This window comes from Phytophthora sojae, assembly GCF_000149755.1.
Source record: "Phytophthora sojae unplaced genomic scaffold PHYSOscaffold_1, whole genome shotgun sequence".
Lineage (NCBI taxonomy): Eukaryota > Oomycota > Peronosporomycetes > Peronosporales > Peronosporaceae > Phytophthora > Phytophthora sojae.
The window spans coordinates 4,145,838-4,162,934 of record NW_009258115.1 but is presented as its reverse complement, the minus strand read 5'-3'; the positions used below and the strand labels follow the sequence as shown (position 1 = coordinate 4,162,934).

At 52.5% G+C, this 17,097-nt stretch overlaps 4 protein-coding genes and 1 non-coding gene across 5 annotated transcripts; 4 read left to right on the top strand and 1 right to left on the bottom strand.

Annotated features, from left to right (window-relative positions):
* Nucleotides 1–8,185: 8,185 nt before the first annotated feature.
* PHYSODRAFT_472442 (hypothetical protein) lies at nucleotides 8,186–8,368 on the top strand (the record flags this gene model as incomplete). The annotated part of the gene is made up of 1 exon (XM_009516660.1): nucleotides 8,186–8,368. A coding segment is annotated over one exon (183 nt), but the record flags the coding sequence as incomplete, so codon positions are not given.
* A 1,038-nt stretch (nucleotides 8,369–9,406) lies between these two features.
* On the top strand, nucleotides 9,407–10,360 carry PHYSODRAFT_470540 (hypothetical protein; the record flags this gene model as incomplete). The annotated part of the gene is made up of 1 exon (XM_009516659.1): nucleotides 9,407–10,360. The coding sequence occupies one exon, from the start codon at nucleotides 9,407–9,409 to the stop codon at nucleotides 10,358–10,360; it is 954 nt and encodes a 317-aa protein (XP_009514954.1).
* Nucleotides 10,361–11,943: 1,583 nt separating this feature from the next.
* On the top strand, nucleotides 11,944–13,221 carry PHYSODRAFT_472196 (hypothetical protein; the record flags this gene model as incomplete). Its single annotated transcript, XM_009516658.1, has 2 exons — nucleotides 11,944–12,201; nucleotides 12,295–13,221. The coding sequence occupies 2 exons, from the start codon at nucleotides 11,944–11,946 to the stop codon at nucleotides 13,219–13,221; spliced, it is 1,185 nt and encodes a 394-aa protein (XP_009514953.1).
* Nucleotides 13,222–13,484: 263 nt separating this feature from the next.
* PHYSODRAFT_416066 (hypothetical protein) lies at nucleotides 13,485–14,524 on the top strand (the record flags this gene model as incomplete). Its single annotated transcript, XM_009519766.1, has 2 exons — nucleotides 13,485–13,986; nucleotides 14,469–14,524. Coding segments are annotated over 2 exons (558 nt in total), but the record flags the coding sequence as incomplete, so codon positions are not given.
* Nucleotides 14,525–14,593: 69 nt separating this feature from the next.
* PHYSODRAFT_t120 lies at nucleotides 14,594–14,663 on the bottom strand. The gene has a single exon. It is a non-coding gene; the product is annotated as a tRNA-Ile (tRNA).
* Between the last annotated feature and the right edge of the window lie 2,434 nt (nucleotides 14,664–17,097).

Sequence of the window (17,097 nt, the reverse complement as noted above, 5' to 3'; positions counted from 1 at the left end):
TGTCTACAAGACTTGTATCACGCCGTTGTTCATCTGTGATCACACGCAGGTCCACAGCAAACCCGTCGTCCATTGCCGTCTCTGCAACGGCTGTCATCGTCGGCGTGGCAGTCTCCTCCACTTCCGATGCTGCTACCATCAGCAGCGCGGCCTTCTCCTCCAGTTCGGCACTAGCTTCATCAGAAATGGGCAGTCGCGACAGCGCGTCGGCGACGACGTTGCTGCTACCCGGGATGTAGTGGAAGGTCGGGCCGAACTCCTCAATCTCCAGACGCCACCGCATCATGTGGACGTCGTGGAATGTCGAGTAGGTCAAGTTGAGGTGGTCGGTATGCAGGCGAAGCTCCTGCCCCAGCAGCATGCTGCGAAATTCGCGGAGCACCATCAGGATGCTCAAGAGTTCCAATCGATTGGCCGGATACGCTGTCTGTGCCTGGTTGCATTTCTTGGACCAAAAGGCAAGAGGCTGGTCGTCTTGCGTGATCACTGCACCAAGTTGCAGCTTGGACGCGTCAGTGTAGACGTGGAACGGGCGGCCGTTTGCCGGAAATGCGAGCAGCACGCGTTGCGCCAGCGCGTCTTTCACGGCGTCGAATGCGGCTTGTTCAGTAGCAGACCACTGGAATGTCTGCGATGGTGAGGTGAGCCGAGTCAGCGGTGCCAGCAACGAAGCTCGTCGCGGTAACATGTCGCTATAGAAATTGACCATGCCCTCAAATCTGCGTACTTCGCGGTGGTTGCGTGGTGGCGCAATAGCCAGGATCGCCGTCACCTTGTTCGGAAGCGCCGAGATGCCATCCTCACTGAGCTGGTAGCCCAGGTACTCGACCACGGAAGCGCAGATCTTGGACTTCTTGCGGTGCAGCGTCAAACCGAAGTTGAGCAGGCGACGAAACACCTCTTCCAGATGCTGCATGTGCTCCTCGAAACTGTTCGAGGTAACCAAGATATCGTCAAGATAGACTCGCACATAGTCCAGGTCGCCAAGCTCTTCGTCCATGCGAGCCTGAAATTCATCAGGGGCGGTACACCCACCCACCGGCAACCGCAAGATCACGAACTTCCCCAGCGGGGTCGTGATCGCGGTGCAAGGTGGGCTTTCGGGGGCCAGTACGCGAGTGTAGTAACTCAACGGGACGTCAAACACCGATTTGTACTTTGGCTTATCGACGGAGCGCACCATTTCCTTGGCGTCACGGGTCGGGTAGAAGTTGCGTTGCATCCACTCGTTCAACTTCCGAAAGTCGCACACCAGCCTCACACTACCGTCCTTCTTGGACACCACGAACGCAGGCGAAGCCCACATTGATGACGGGTCTCTCTTCAACACACCGATGTCCACCAGGTGCTGGATCTCGCGGCGAGTTGCGTCGTAGTACGCACGCGGGATCGGGAACGGTCGGGCGGCCACAGGCTTTGCGTTAGGCTTCAGCGGCAATACGTATGGTTCCTTCTTCATCGTTCCCAGAGCACCAGTGAAGAGGTCCGCGAACCGCTCCACCAGTTTCATCGCCCTGGCCTTTTGAGCCTCCGTCAAGTTGCACCCTTCGAACATGGTCTCGAGCGGCACTTCCTCCGGCTGGGTCAGGTTAATCTCCGCTCGGCACTCAGTGTCTGCTTTCAACACTGCTGCAAACGGCCTACCACTTCGAGGGGACATGTCCATCTGCAGTTCAATGCCATCCCATTCAATGACCCCTCGTTCAAAGTCGAGCACCAATCGTTGTTGGACCAAGAAGTCTCGCACAAGCATGATGGGGTACAGAAGCTGCTCAGCTACACGGAACTCGTGCGAGCAGGTCCGCGTCTGCGAGAAATCGATGAGCTTGAACGTGGCGGCAGCGCAGTGGGTTGTCTTCCCAAGCGAGCCGTCCGCGTTGCGAAATTGCGCAGTCTCGCGCCGCAGTTCAATGTGCTGGTGAACCAGCTTCGAAGTCTTCAGATCCATCGCCGATCTCGTGCATCCAGTGTCCAGCAGGACCGGGATACGGTGGTTGCCCAACAGGAGCCCGATCTCCATTCGAGGGTCTTGATCGCGGCGCAGCGCAGCTCGGTCAGGCACGCCGTGCATGACGGCGATCTCGTCCTCCTCACCAGCGCTGTAAAAGCGCATCGCAGCAAACTCCTCGTCCTGCCGCTTCTTCATCGCGCTCACCATCGCCGCCATCTCGGCCATCTGCTCCTGCATTGCGGCCATGGTATTCGTGCCACCAGTGCGTCGCCCCGAGTGAGAGTTGTAGTTGCAACTACGCGGGCGAAACGCAGGCGATGCCGGGTTCATAAAGCAGTGATCATCATCGTGATTGTCCTTCTTTGAAGGGAGCACTCGTTGATCCTGCACGGGTTGCTCCTTGTAGTGGTGCCTCGCACCTGGTGTATTGCAGAATGAGTTAGGTTGGATGATGCTAGGATGTCTGTGCTAGGCTAATATGCATCGGTAGTTTCGTGTTGTGTAGCTGGAGGGGTCGTTGTGGTCGTCGCAGGCCGTTATCGTCGCCACTGCACTCATCGCAGGTGGCGCCAGCTCTTGCGATCTCCAACAGTCCTCCTCGACCAAGATGATCCGAGTCTACAGCTTCTCGTTGTGCGGGTTGATAAGCTTGATCATGGCCAGGATGCGCCCGTGTAGGGTTGCGCCGAGGGGCCTCGTGAAAATGTCGGCCTTCATCTCAGTCGTAGGGCAATAGGTCACGCTGACCTCCTTCTTGCGAATGGCGTCGCGTATGAAGTGGAATTTTATGTTGATGTGCTTCATGCGTGCAGTCGTCACGTCGTTCTCCATGTTCTTGATCGCGCTCTGGTTGTCGATGTACAAGTCGATATTATCATCTTTGCCGTGCAGCTCAAGTTCATTCAGGGGCTGCTTCACCCACAAGCAGTCCTGCACTGCCGTCGCCCCAGCGATGTACTCAGCCTTGGCTGTAGAGTGGGCGACCGTAGATTGTTTCTTGCTGTACCACGAAATGGGCATGGCGTTGATGGTGAGCAGTCCTCCTGAAGTCGACTTTGCGTCCTTGCCCTCGGCCCAATCTGCATCGCTGAAGATGGCTGCCTCAATAGTGTGTCGGGGTGCCTGCGGCCGGGGAAAGTGCAACCTCAACTCGTGCGAGCCGCGCAAGTAGCGCAGGATACGTTTGACTGCAGTCCAATGAGTCGACGTAGGCGTTGAGACGAAACGCGCCAGGAAGTTCACAGGCATCGTGATGTCTGGTCGAGTGCAGTTGCTAATCCATAGTAGTGACCCAATGGTCTCCCGCATGATGCTAGTGTCGTAGATGGGCTCGCTGTCCTCTCCGTTCAGGTCCCGAGTTGACTCCATCGGCGTAGTCACGGGGCGGCTATTCTCCATGCCGCACTTTGCCAGCAAACCGTCAATATTGGCTGTCTGGTGGAGGTAGATGCCGCAGTCGCTCTGCTCAATGTTAATTCCCAAGCACTTCTTGGCTGGACCCATGTCCTTGATCTGAAATTGGTCGGCGAGCTTCTGCATCGTCCAGTCGGAATCGCCCTCACGCTGGCTGACGACCACCACATCATCGACGTAGAGGCCCAGTACAGTTAGCTTGCCTTCATGCCAACGAAAATACAAGCACGGGTCGAGTTGGCTCCTCCTGAAGCCAAGTTCCAGTAAGTAGCGGTGTATAGTGTCGTTCCACAACTTGCCGCTCTGTTTAAGGCCGTAGAGACTCTTTCGCAGCAGTAGGCATTTGCCCTTGGGTAATTGGAGTCCGACAGGGGCGCGCATGTAGATGGGTCGATCGAGGTCTGCTCGCAGGTATGCGTTAGGAACATCTCCTTGTCGAATGACGGCATGCCACTGAGATGCGAGGGCCACAATGAACCGCAGGCTCGCGATCTTGAGCACGGGCGCAAAGGTCTCTGCGAAGCCAATGCCAAACTTTTGAGTGAAGCCGCGCGCTACCAGCCGCGCTTTGAACCGTTCCAATTCGCCTTTGTTGTCAAACTTGAGCTTGAACACCCATTTTGCACTTATCCGATTTCCATCAGTAGGAATGTCCACAATTTCCCAGGTAGCGTTCTTCGATATTGCTCGAAGCTCTTCTTCGATTGCCTGCCACCACTCCTGCCAATACGGGCTGTTCATTGCCTCCTCCACAGTTACTGGCTCCTTGATCCCGTCACGCTCTAGTAGTACCGCAAAGGCAGTACCCTCCTTGAGTACGATAGTGAGCAGGACAGATGCCGGAGTGGCGAACCCTTCGAGAAAAGATTGGGGCAGCCGAAAGTCATCGCGTGGTAGTGCTCGTGTACCTCGATTCAGGCCAAAGATGCGCTGGGTGGCACGCGACGTAAGTTGATGCTGCTCTGCAGGGCTACCAGCCCGTGCTTCCTCACCATTAGCGTCATGTGGGGTGTTGGTTTCGTACTGTTGATCGCCAGCATCCTCCTCCTCGCCGCTATTGTCTGCGTCGACGGCGTCCATGTATCGCCCCACGGCTCGCGAGTCCAGACGGTCAACGTTCCGGATGTGTGTTGTAGAAATAACACGTTTGGTTCGCGGGATGAGAACACGGTACGCACTCTTCTTGAAGTCGATGCCAATAATAACTCTTCTTTCAGCGCGCTTTTTCGCTGATCGCTTCGTTGCATGAGCGATGTGGCTCGTACACTTCGAGCCGAATTTGAGGATGTGCGAGACACTGGGTCGTTTTCCGGAGAGGGCCTCAATGGGAGACGCATGGTCGGCGTTCGCTCGAGTCGGCAGATAGTTGCGAATGTAGCTCGCATACAGAACAGCATCGCCCCAAAATCGCTGTGGCAATGCCGAGGCCCAGAGCATCGCTCGGGCGGAATCTATGACAGTCCGGTGAAAACGCTCTGCTTTCCCGTTTGATGATGACATGCCCGCCTCCGTTTCTTGGTGGAGAATACCCCGGTTGCGGAGGAAGCGACCGAGTCTGGTGCTGCCAAATTCACCACCACCGTCTGAGCGAATCATCTTCACTTTGGTGTCGTATTGTCGCTCAAATTCGCTAACAAAGTCCTCCAAATGCCCTTCCGCGTCGATCTTTTTGCGGAGCAAGTAGACGCGATTGTAGTTCGTAGCGTGGTCTACAATGGTCAAAATGTGTTTGTGACCGAGCCGATCCGGGGTCATGTCCGTCTTCAGGTCAACGCACAAGGTAGCGCCCGGTTCGTCCGTTGGGGCAGATGTAGAAGTATCCTGCTTGTTCTTCGCGCGTCGAGCTTGTTTCACTTCAGCGCAGTTCATGCAGAAATCCACCTTCCGATTAGAGGCAACCATGCCTTCAACGAGGTTTTTGTCAATCATGCGTACCAGATCCTGGTAGTTCACGTGCCCCAGGCGTTCATGCCACTGCTGAAGCGTAGAGGTCGTCATTGCTGCGAAGGAGGCCGCGCCTTGCTCGATTCCAACAGACCAAAGCCCAGTCGAGGCTGAATTACCCACTTCGGCAACAATCTTGCCCGTCTTGTTCGTAATTGTACACTGCTCCTCACCAAAGGTGCAGGTGTAGCCTCGAGCGGTGAGTTGAGCCACTGAAATCAGGTTGCGGTCAATACCTTTTGCGAAGTACACGTTTTCTAGCAGGACAGTACGAGGCACTCCTTCTGCCATCGTCGTGATGACAGTCTTTCCCTTCTCAGTAGCGGCGACAAGATCTCCATTCGCCACTCGCACCGACAGGAATGCTGGCTCTATCGCGAAAAGTTGGTCACGGTCGATGCAAAGGTGGTGAGTTGCTCCCGAATCCACTGTCCAAACATTTCCTCTCGTGGCAGAAGCGCCGCGCTCGGCACCGTCGGCAGCGACCCAGACATAGCCTTCATCATCAGAATCTCTGGATGTGTCGTCATCATCATCAGCGGCTACGTTCGCACTTCCTCTGGTGGCTAGTTGTTTTGCCTGTTCCACGAGTGGACACGTGAAAATCTTGTGACCAGGCTTCCCGCACACATGGCGATGTATTTCACCACGATGACCAGCGGCGGCAAAGGCTTGGCCGTTATTTTGCTGCTGCGGACGTCGATCCGAGTTGTCGTTGTTGTTTCGCTGGTTACGCCAATGCTGATCATCATTGTGGCGATTTCCGCTGCGGTGGCCATGTGAATTCGGGTTCCGGCGGTCAGCATGACGGTTTTTGCGTTCATCTCGCTTCGCACCACATCTGCGCCCGTCACCTTTCAGCTTGTATAGCAGTCGCTTCATGCGATCGGTTTCCGCAACGTAATCGCTTGCGTCGTCGGGCACTGAAGACAACAGCGTGGGCGCTAACTCGGGGCATGCATTGTTTACGAACACCTCCATGACCATCTTGGTCTGATCACCTTCCATGAGGCTCTCGATGAAGTTCAAGTATTCCAGGTAGTCATGCCACGTATCGCCTTCACGCTTGTTATACTGCATCTTCGTGCTGAGTTCGAGTTGGCTTAGTTTACAGCCAAACTCTGCACGCATCGCGCGCTTCACATCTGAGTACGGCATGCTGTCACCATTATGACGGCGCAGCCACTCTGAGTTCTTCTTGTGATAGTACCTAGACGCTTTCCCCTCGAGGAAGTTGACAATCACCGATGCCTTGATGTCGTCGGTCCAGGTGGATCCGTTCACGAGCTCCTCCGTCCTTATTGCATGCTCGAACTCGTGGATGAAATTCTCGAAGCCAGCTCCTAACCCAGGGTAAACCTCGTTTCCCTTGAAGTTCGAGCAGCGTACGTCCTTGATTTTAGGCTTCTTCGGTGATGGAGGTGCGGTTTCCATGCTAGTATCCGACATGGAGGGGGAACGGGGCGCTCGCGTCGCGAGCTGCTTCTTCAGTTCTGCCAGCTAGGACTGCAGTCGAAGGATGAGCTGGAGCTGGTCGTGGTGCTCCATTGTCTTTTGGTCCGAAGGGTCGAAGTGCAGGTCGTCTGGCAGTCCTAGGCGAGTATTCCTTCCGTCTTGGTGGTCTTCGTCAGCCTCGTTAGCACCTCGTGCCTCCGAGTATTCTTCAAGGTCTTCGTTGTCGCCTCGCGAGTCTTTGAAGTCTTCACTGGTCGCTGCAGAAGGCGAGCCAGTTGGGCTCATAACCTGAAGGGAGCACTCGTTGATCCTGCACGGGTTGCTCCTTGTAGTGGTGCCTCGCACCTGGTGTATTGCAGAATGAGTTAGGTTGGATGATGCTAGGATGTCTGTGCTAGGCTAATATGCATCGGTAGTTTCGTGTTGTGTAGCTGGAGGGGTCGTTGTGGTCGTCGCAGGCCGTTATCGTCGCCACTGCACTCATCGCAGGTGGCGCCAGCTCTTGCGATCTCCAACATTCTTTGTAACGGGGTTACACGCACAAGTGGCTACAGTCACTTGTAATACATTCCTATTCATACAACATGGATAATCGAATTCAAGGCGCAAATGCACCCGTCATCGCCGTCCCACAACTTAAGCACAGCGCATGGATTCCCGTCAGTCCCGATACAAAGTCATACACAATAGAAAAACGCTCACATACCGTCAGCGAGCGCGCACGACTTCGTGCTTGGCCGACAGCTACCAAAACCGGCAGCATAACACCCGCCCTGCCGGGTTTTGTAGCTGCTTTCGACGGGTCCTTGCGTGGGGCGCGTGGGGCGCACTCGGGTCTGGGGTGGTCGGTGGGGGAGGCGTGCGGCACGCTCGGAGCGCGCTGTCGTGTCGGAGATGCGGGGCGGAAAGTGTGAAGGCGGAGAAGGCTGCGCAGCCGGCCAAAAATAAAACCTTAAGGTTTTTTCTTGGCTTTGGAGCCGATAAACCAGTCCATACTTTGTTGAAGTCATTTGGAATCTCACTTATGATTGGCTCTCCTCATTGGGAGCGGCGTTTGGGACCTGGTCGATTAATGTAGAGCGTGCACCCGCAACTGCAGTAACCGGTCGCTGAGCAGCAGAGCTGATCAGCAATACAGAATTCTGCCCGAATAAGGAACGGGTGTACAACTAATAGCCTCACATATTTAATATTATTTTACAGTCGATGTGGCGATAGGGGGATGTGCAAGGTACTGCAAGGTACTGAGGTACTAAGATGAAAAATTCAGTGCCAATCATCAGCTCTCCACCCTCGTTTGAAAAATGGCGTGTACCGTAGGGGTAGACTCGCACTTTTGCTTTTGCACCTCGCCCCACAAAGTCACCTCCCCCCCCACTCCACCCATGAAGTCCACACCGTCCAAGCGTCTCCGCCTCACTTAAGATGATGCAGGCTCTAGACCGGCATGGTGAAGGGCTAGATAATCCCTACGAGGTCGACCAGTTGACAGCGCTGTTGTGGTGCGAGGATGCCTGGTCAAAGGTTAGTGCTTCGACCATACGCCACTGTTGGAATCATTCCGGACTCGTAGGTAAAGCTGCTCTTCAGTTCATTTTGAAATAACTAAATCAGTACATTGGAAAAGTATACTCAACTTAACATCAATTTATATATTCTGCGTCTTTATATATATCAGGCGTTTCTTACTCGGGCAGATTACTGTAACGCGACAGACCACGTCTTAGCGACGGCTTCAACAAGCTCGAGAGCTGCTTTCCTGCTGTCCATCTACACATCACTGTACTAATACTTCCTCGTCGATGATGCTTCAAGCTTGCATGTACTGGTTGAAGAATCTGTTCAAATGCGTCCCCATGTTAGAGCAAACCCCAATACTTAAGTTCTTGTATACAGCACACTGCGCGTATTTGTACATGTAAGCAATAACACACTCGCGCGCGCGGGTAAACCTTCTGGTCTCCAAGGTTGTGGCTCCGCTGAGCTGGCGCTTTGTCGCTCAGCCGCACTCTGACCTCTACCAAGTTTCCCGCGTCATCCAAGTCACAAATGCAGTGGGCGTCTGTCTTACCCATGATCGAGTCACGGATTGGGCCATTATCGTGACAGATTGGGGACTTCCAGCTGAATATTCCCTGGCTAACGTGAGACCAGCATAAGGACCACAGACAACGACGGATAAATCCGGCATAACTGAATGACATCCTCCATAGTAAATGTGCCAGAATTCTCTGTCGGGAACGATAGAGATTGTACAAGGCAATGACATAAAATACACGTAACGGAGCATAAAGTACACACAAATTTAGAGAAAGTACTTAAAACCATATGGAATACAAATGTCAAGTGTAACTCTCGAAGATGATTGGCTTTCTGAATTACTTATTGTAAAAAGTACAACATATGTGTGCCGGGTTTTGCGTTGCCGTATTTATCCGTCGTTGTGTGTAGCTCGTTGGGGGAGAGAGTCTCTCAGAGACGGCCCAGAGCGTGACAGATTGGCGATTGCAAGGCGCATGGACAGCTCATTCTTTGCCGCGCGCGTCGTCAAAAAGCTCCACAACTCCAAGAGCGTCACAGTCGACTGAGCAGTTATTGAGACGAAAGTCACACTTACACACTCACAACACACTGCAGCTAGCAATGGACAGCGCCCTCTACCCCCCAAACATGCAACAGCTCAGCGACGGCATCGTCCGCCGCGTGGTGCAGCGCAACCAGCCGCAGTCGCTCGACCTCTTCGCGGTGGCCGCCAGCGGCAGCAGCTCCATGCACCAGGTGGACGACACGAGGCACCTGCCCATGAACGAGGCCGAGATGAAGCGCGTCGCGGCCGAGATCGAGCTGCGGCGCCAGCGCAACCGCATGCACCAGGCCAAGCACAAGATGAAGCAGCAGAAGATGGTCCTGGACCTTGAGATCGGCATCAACCAGCTCCGAGACGAGATCCAGCAGCTCAAGCTGCGGAAGGAGGTCATCTCGGCGGGGGTGGCCACCGACACGACGGTGTGGAGCGTGGCGGCCGAGTACTTCCGTCTCTTCCGGAACGGCTTCAAGGGCCCGATGCTGACGCTGCAGCCGGCCGCCTCGGACCCGTCGTTGGGGGCGTTGCAGCCCCGCGAGTCGTTTGCTCAGCGAGATTTCTTCATCGCGACAATGGCGGAGGACGTTGCGGGGGACACGGGCTTCGGCGTCGAGAGATTGTTAGAGAACTGGCGGCAGCTGTCCACGTACCACGAGGACATGGAAATCGAGCTCGTGCGTCTTGATTTGGGCTCGGACGATGGTCTGGTCGCTACGGTCAGAAGCGCTACGACGCTGAGTGAGAGGGCGTTGAGGCATGGATTTCCGCACCTGTTTAACAGTGGACAGTGGACCGATATCGGCAGAAGGCTGCTAGGGAAGCGCTTGGTGATGGATGGAGCTGTGAATTTCGTGTGGAGCGAGGAGAAAGGCCGCGTGGTGAGTTTGCAGTACTCCGCAGACATGTTAACACCGATGCTGCAGTTGTTGGGCAACTTGGAGGATGTCGCTCGCGTGTTTGCTGGTGCGAACATCACTCCAGATAGTAGATTGGCCAGAAATGTAGAGTTATAATGTGCCAGTCTTGGTAGGTTATGAATGAATTCACTTACATTGTACCTGGTTCGCCCATAGTTAAACCTTTGTCGGTCCAATACGAGATTGTGCTAGGGCAATGCGAGAGAAGAGAGGAAATACAAGTCGTGTTTCGCCTAGTGTTCGCACAAACACTAACTGTATAGCTAAGACTAGCGTTTGCAAACTGTTTGTTTGTGTGTTGTGAATCTGTTTGTGGAGTTAGACAATATTTAACTATTTACTTTACTAAGTATCTTGAACTAAAAGCTCTCTTCACTTGTCGGAAGCTGACTAGCACGCGAAGGAAGGTCTTCGTCCTTACACCAACCATGATCTTGTGGACAGCGGACAACCCCGTGAGAGTGACGATCGATCTCACGGGAGTGACGTTGAAGAGGGCAGTTGAAGCTGCAGGACGAGATCGAGATGCGTTCGGTGGTAGACTGGGTGCCGGGGCAGGACCCAATGGCTGGTGTCACCGGTCAGCCGAAGTGAGGCGTCAGTACACAGACGATGGCGTGCTCGCGGTAGGGGGGGATGACACGGCGAAGGACATGAGGGCAGGAGTATGCGAGTGAGGATGGAGACGGTGAAAGATGCGGAATGAGCGGCGGAGAGTGAAGCTACGGCGAGTCGCCGAGAGAAGGAATCCAGCAAGCAAGAGACCCCTGGTACGCTATAGTAAAAGTAGGTGTAGCTATAGTTAGGCTAGGCTAAGTGAGAGCTCTGGGTGCGCAGTTGCAGTTTGGACAGGAACGGTCTAAGCCAAGCAGCTAATCAACTACGCGTAGGGATTCGTCCTTACCCAACACCAGGCGAGGTCTTAAGTGCTCTGTTCTGCGGCGGTAGCCCTTTACTGTATGAGTAAGCTAATAGTGAATTGAAGCGTCATCTCGCAGAAAACAAAAGAATAGTTTCCCTAAAGGGTTTGTAGCACGCTATTTGTGTTCGTGACGCAGCGCACGAGTTTAAATGAAGTTTATGTACTCGGAAGTCCGAGCACATTACTTAGTACTCGAAAGTCCGCGAAGTACTCAAAAGTAAGGACGACCCCTCGACAACAAGTAACAGTCCTCTTGAGGAGCCATTAGTTTGATCCGCAAGTAATAGAACAGCAAACATACTAGCACAAACGCGTTTGCAAATAGCACTTACTGTTAGTTGGTGTGTTGTGAAAATCACTAACATGTTTGCGGAGTACACTAGTTTCGCCCAAAGAAGCTCTGAAATTTACTACTACTGTAGGATAAGAGTATTTTGGCCGGACACCCCACCCCTCATACAGAGACTACAGGGGCATGGCCCAATCCGCAACGCGTACGCAAGGATTACAGTGAATTATACCCAATCACAGAGTATTAGGGGTATGTTAAGTGTGTCCCAGCTAATTTCCGGAATTGCTCGGAATCGCAAGAAATTATCTAATAAGAGATACAAACATTTATATAAAGTGCAACTTATCCGATAATAGCACTGCTTGCCAGAAAGATAGGCAACTTAAAGGTTCGATAGCTTGCGATGGTTTTAAAATAGATTATAGCCGAGCTCGTGCTCATTCTCGATCTCCCGCAACAGCCACGATGCAGAGGGCATCACGCGGGCTTGACACTCCAGCTGGCACGATCAGCCAGAAGCTAGCTACCGAGAAGCTTTTCGAGGAATTTATTATCTTCGATGATATACATAGAGCGCATAGCGATGATGCTAGTCTACCTACTCAAAACTTTTATTCATTGCTAACAGCTTTTACAATCTTCATACAGACTCGAAAAAGTAACAGAGCCCATGCTGCCGACGGATTACTGGCGAATGCAACAGCTCTTGGCTACTTCTCACAAGTCGTCAATCTTCTACGAGAGCGCTACACTACGTCGCTAACCGACTCAGAGAGAATCGCAAAACTGAGGGACAAGATGGCAAGTCACATTGAGGAACGCAATCTTCGCGCCAACGTTCAAACGAATGACGCCCCAGGGTGTACAATTGATGATTTGTGTGGACTAGTGGAATTTCTCGTGACTCATGCCGATGTGAAAACTGGTCTAAAGTCTGTGCATGATGCTGCGCTTTTGACAATGATGTGGCATACATTTGGGCGGGCTATGGATACATGCTTCCCACGCAAGCAACAACTTTCAATTGCCGCCTCTGGAGAGCTTTTCCTGCATATCGCCCGGATTAAGACCTCGGTTGTACAGGGCGTGTCAATTTATAAGTCACCCGAGCGCTGGCAGCAGTGCATGCTTCATGCGTTTGGCCTGTTGTTCATATGCTACGATGTACCCTCTGAACACCACTTCCCCTTGGCCCCACGCTTTTCTGAGTCGGACCTTCCTGGAGGCGAGCCTTATTCTCAGGAAGAAGCCACCATGTACTGGGAAAGGCTGCAGAAAGAGGACGAACCCCCGCAGAAACGAGAGAGAAAGCGGCCAAACATAGCAAGTTACATTACCGAGCTCATTAGGGATACCTTGAAGGCGATGCTGCCTTCAGCGAGCCAACGTATTACTTCGGGGATGACCAGCCATTCTCTTCGCCGCGGTGCTGCTGCTTACGCGAACGCATCGCCGAAGCTGGCAATCCAGTGGTTATCCACTCGAGGCGCGTGGCTGCTGGAATCTTTGACGAAAGCATTTGCCTATATTGGGACAACTTCAAAAGAAGATCAAAGTGTGGCTAAAGTCCTGGCAGGGTTCCAATCTTCAGACTTACCCGCGACAACGCCGTCTATTCATGACCTGTACCAGCGACCCTCTGAAGCTGAGTATGGACAGCTCATGGCACTGCGCGACAAGCTGTACCGCCATGTGGCTTTCACGATCCTCGATTTAACATCGCGTTGGACGTGGTCGATGTGACGTTCGCCCCCCTCTTGATGCACCTCGAGTCCGTCCTCGAAGCCACGGAGAGCGCTGGATCTAACGTGCTTGTCACTTGCTATGTCTACGAGCTGAACCGGGGCATCACGGCTGTAAACTCACGCTTAGGCTCCTGTATAACAACGCGCACATGTTGTGAGTGGGGTAAGCATCTGCGAGATCACTGGCAAACTACGAACCACGCGCAGCTCGGTAACGCTGCTGCTGGCGGTGACTCGCCGCTGTCCTCGACACTGGAGAACATGCTCACGCAATTGGTGAGCATCAACGAGCGGCTCGGCCGGCTTGAAGATGTGCACACCCGGCTGCCACTTTGTTCTGTCGACGCTCCACCTCCTGCCGCCAGCGCATCATTCACTACTGCCGTCGAGCTCTCAGCTCCAGCGCCTGCAACAGCGTCGATGCTCACGGGATCGCTGCTCAACTGGTATACTAATCACATCTGGGAAACCGTTAAGGGAAAGAAAGAGCAGAACAAACGAGCAGAGGCAAAGGCTGCGATCAACATCATGGCAATACTTTACCAAGCGCCATTCCAGATACCGAAGCAGCCCAGTCGATCCGACGTCGCGGCTTACCAGCACTGGAAAGACGACATTTGGACGCTTGCCTTGGCCATGGCCTTCACCGTCAACGCGCGGCTGCACTCCTTCGACCAAAAGAAACCTACACGCAAAGCGTCTTCGTTACGCAAGCGCTGGCGACAGCTGCGTACATCGCATCCCGACGCATACCGCACGCTTGGTATATAATGTAGTGGGCCTACCTTGGCTCACTACTACGGCTTACACGTATGCGCACGCGTATGAGGAAGCGTAGGTTTCTTTTACTTGAGTTAAGTATACTCGAGATCCACGAGTATACTTTAAACAAGAGAAATACTCCAAGTAGCGGGTTTTGGTAAAAGATGAGAATGGCTATTTTTGTTTTATGTTTCTGACTTCCTCTAAATGTAATATTCTAAGATAGGAATCTGCCAACGGCTGGTTGGCAGGATTCTGCTAACGTGCAAGTCACTCATTGGCTAAAAGATGCTGCTTTCAGCCAATAGGAATCCTAAATGTGTATGGACCACCCGTCGTGGTGGTCGTAAATGTATGTAGCCATTGGTGTACCTTACACCAAGATCGAGGAAGTGTTCAAACCTCTAACAGACATCACATCTGTTAGAGTAACAAGTGACTGTAGCCACTTGTGCGTGTAACCCCGTTACACCCAATATTTAGCGCTCAAAGCCAACGGCGCTGTTGTGGACGCTTGTACGCCTGCATCGCACCAATGGGGGCTTCGGATCTGGCTTAGTGCTCGTCTACAAGCACGCACAAAGCACAAGCAACACACAGAGCACGATTGCCCCCGGCTGGAGTCGAACCCGCGACCTGGAGGCATAGCCTCCCGCTCTGCCGCTGAGCTACAGGGGCGTGGAGAGTAATACGACCTACCTCCGGAGATTCACAGCTGTCCGCGTCGCCACTGTCCGCCACGCTGTCACTGTCCGCTGCCGTCACCGCCACCACACCGCTGCTCACTCCATGCCGACCGCATTCTTGCCTCCGTCGATCTGCTGCTGTACCGTTGTACGCCGTGCTGCCGCGCGCACTCCGAGTCCGCCGCGTCGCTGTTCGCCGTGCTGCCGCGCGCACTCCGAGTCCCCCGCGCCGCGCCGTGTGGCTGCCTCGAAGAACGCCGAATGAGGGAGAACAAGTGGAAAGGATTTACACATTTCATATAAGTACGAATTTTAGCCCTTTACACTCCCGTCCGGAATGAATGTCGACGTTGATTGGAACGAGGTTTATTATGTGTCGCCAGCGTGTCTCTATTGCATGTTTGACAGGTTTTCGGATTCCGGTCCGGAATCTGGCAATTACTGTAGAAATATCAGCCAGTTGTGCAACCTGGTTTGCTACCAGGCTCTGATTGGCTAAATATTGTACCGATCAACTTGACGGCCAAGTGCGACGCCAACATGCACAGCAGTCCTGAATACGTTGCTTGTTGATTCATTAAGAGCCCACAGCGTAGCTTCATGTAGCGTTACTGTTCTGTGATGATGGATCTGCATTATGCTTCTATAGTATACGTGGGTTTAAAGTTGTCGAACGACTACATATTTTTGCCTGCCATCACTTGCATATTGGTCGATGGGGATGTAAAAGCGATCACCCCAGCATCCCACTTGCCCTTATGATCACTATTATAGGCTTTACTGGTGCCGCGAACGCCAGGTGAGAGCCTTGGATGCTATAGTAGCGCAAATTACACGCTTCCCAGTAATAGTTATTACCTCGTAGGCTACGCATTGCTACAGTGTCTCGCCAATGACGAGCCGCTCCAAATTACTACTACTGTACTAATATTGTGCCTTTCACGTATTTTGGCGGCTGAGCTGTTAATTCAGGCAGAATTAGAACCATAAAAGGGCGATCAACGCTTATTTATTGTACTGGCACAATGAAATGTTACACCAACCTGATATTTTAGGCCATAACTTTATTGTGAGGACCAGATAAAATGCCCATCTGTAGCAACCGCTTATTAGATCTCGATCAATTATTTAATCAGAATACACATCAGGGATGAAATCGATCGCGTTCTAGATGCATCGCTTGGCTGCGCGATTGCCCAGTAAAAGTTGGGCATTCTGCTCCAAACGCGGCTATATCGACTTGGCTTCCATAAAACGATCGCCTAATCTGCACATCCCCTCACATATGCATAGCAGGACGCAATCAATTTACAAATTGATCGAGCTAAATCAGGGTGATAATCAATCGATTTACGAGCAAAATAGGCAAATGAAGCGGTTTCCACAATAAAACTACTTCGCGCATTAAGGCAAGAAGACCCGCAATAGAAAACTTGTAACTTCAGCATTGTAGACAACCACTGCGTATTGACACCGCTAAGTTTTTAATTGATATGAAGAAGCAAACGCCATCGCTAAAAAATGATGCAAATCGTTATCGCAAAACAATTTTTGACCGCTATATAAAAGACAAAAGCACTTCAACCATGCAAACGCACAGCTTGTACGACAGCTAGCAAGTTTTAATGAGCAATAGCTGCGCCGAGTGAACGCCACACGAGGTTCATTGCGTCTCCAACGGTTGTGTTGCCACCACTCCAACGTGCATAAAAGACTCCTAAAAAGGTCATATTGAAATTAGTACTATAATTTGTATGGTATGCGCCATATGTTGACATATGGTGCGAACATAGCCTCGATTTTTGGGAAATCGAACTACCCAACTTTTTCGTGAAAGTGTAACGGAGCCATCCGTTAGAGTCACAGTATGTGCTTAGATGGTGTTTACTTGAAAGAGAAAACACAGAGCTTTCCAGCAAAAAAAAGCACATAAAAATCTGACAATTGGGTCATGAGCTATGATCGTGCAAAAATTGGTGTATCATTTCATCTTGCCAGTACAATAGTCCTAATTCTGCCTAAGATAGTGAGCGCTTCCCCTAACACCCGCGATCAGCATTTGAGAGCGAATCGACGGAGATACGAGCAAAATGGCATGGATTGGGAGTGAGCTTGAACGTCCATGGCAGGGACTGGGGGTAGATCTGCAGTGGGGGTTCCTTCACGCGGGTCTGGGTAGGTCGATCCTTGGTCTTGGCTGTAGATCTTGTGGATCCGATAAGTAATATACCAGATCCGGAGTTGTTGCCTTGTTGGTGGTGTTGTTTCCGTTTCCTTTACGTTGCATACCGGCTCCTATTAGTGGGGAAGTTGATGGGCGAGGGCCGAAGGGCGCGAGCTGCTGGCCAAGCTATCCAGCAGTCTGCCACGTGTGCGGGGGGCAAATCACTTGATTAAAGTATGGCCCAATACTAATTCCAATACTA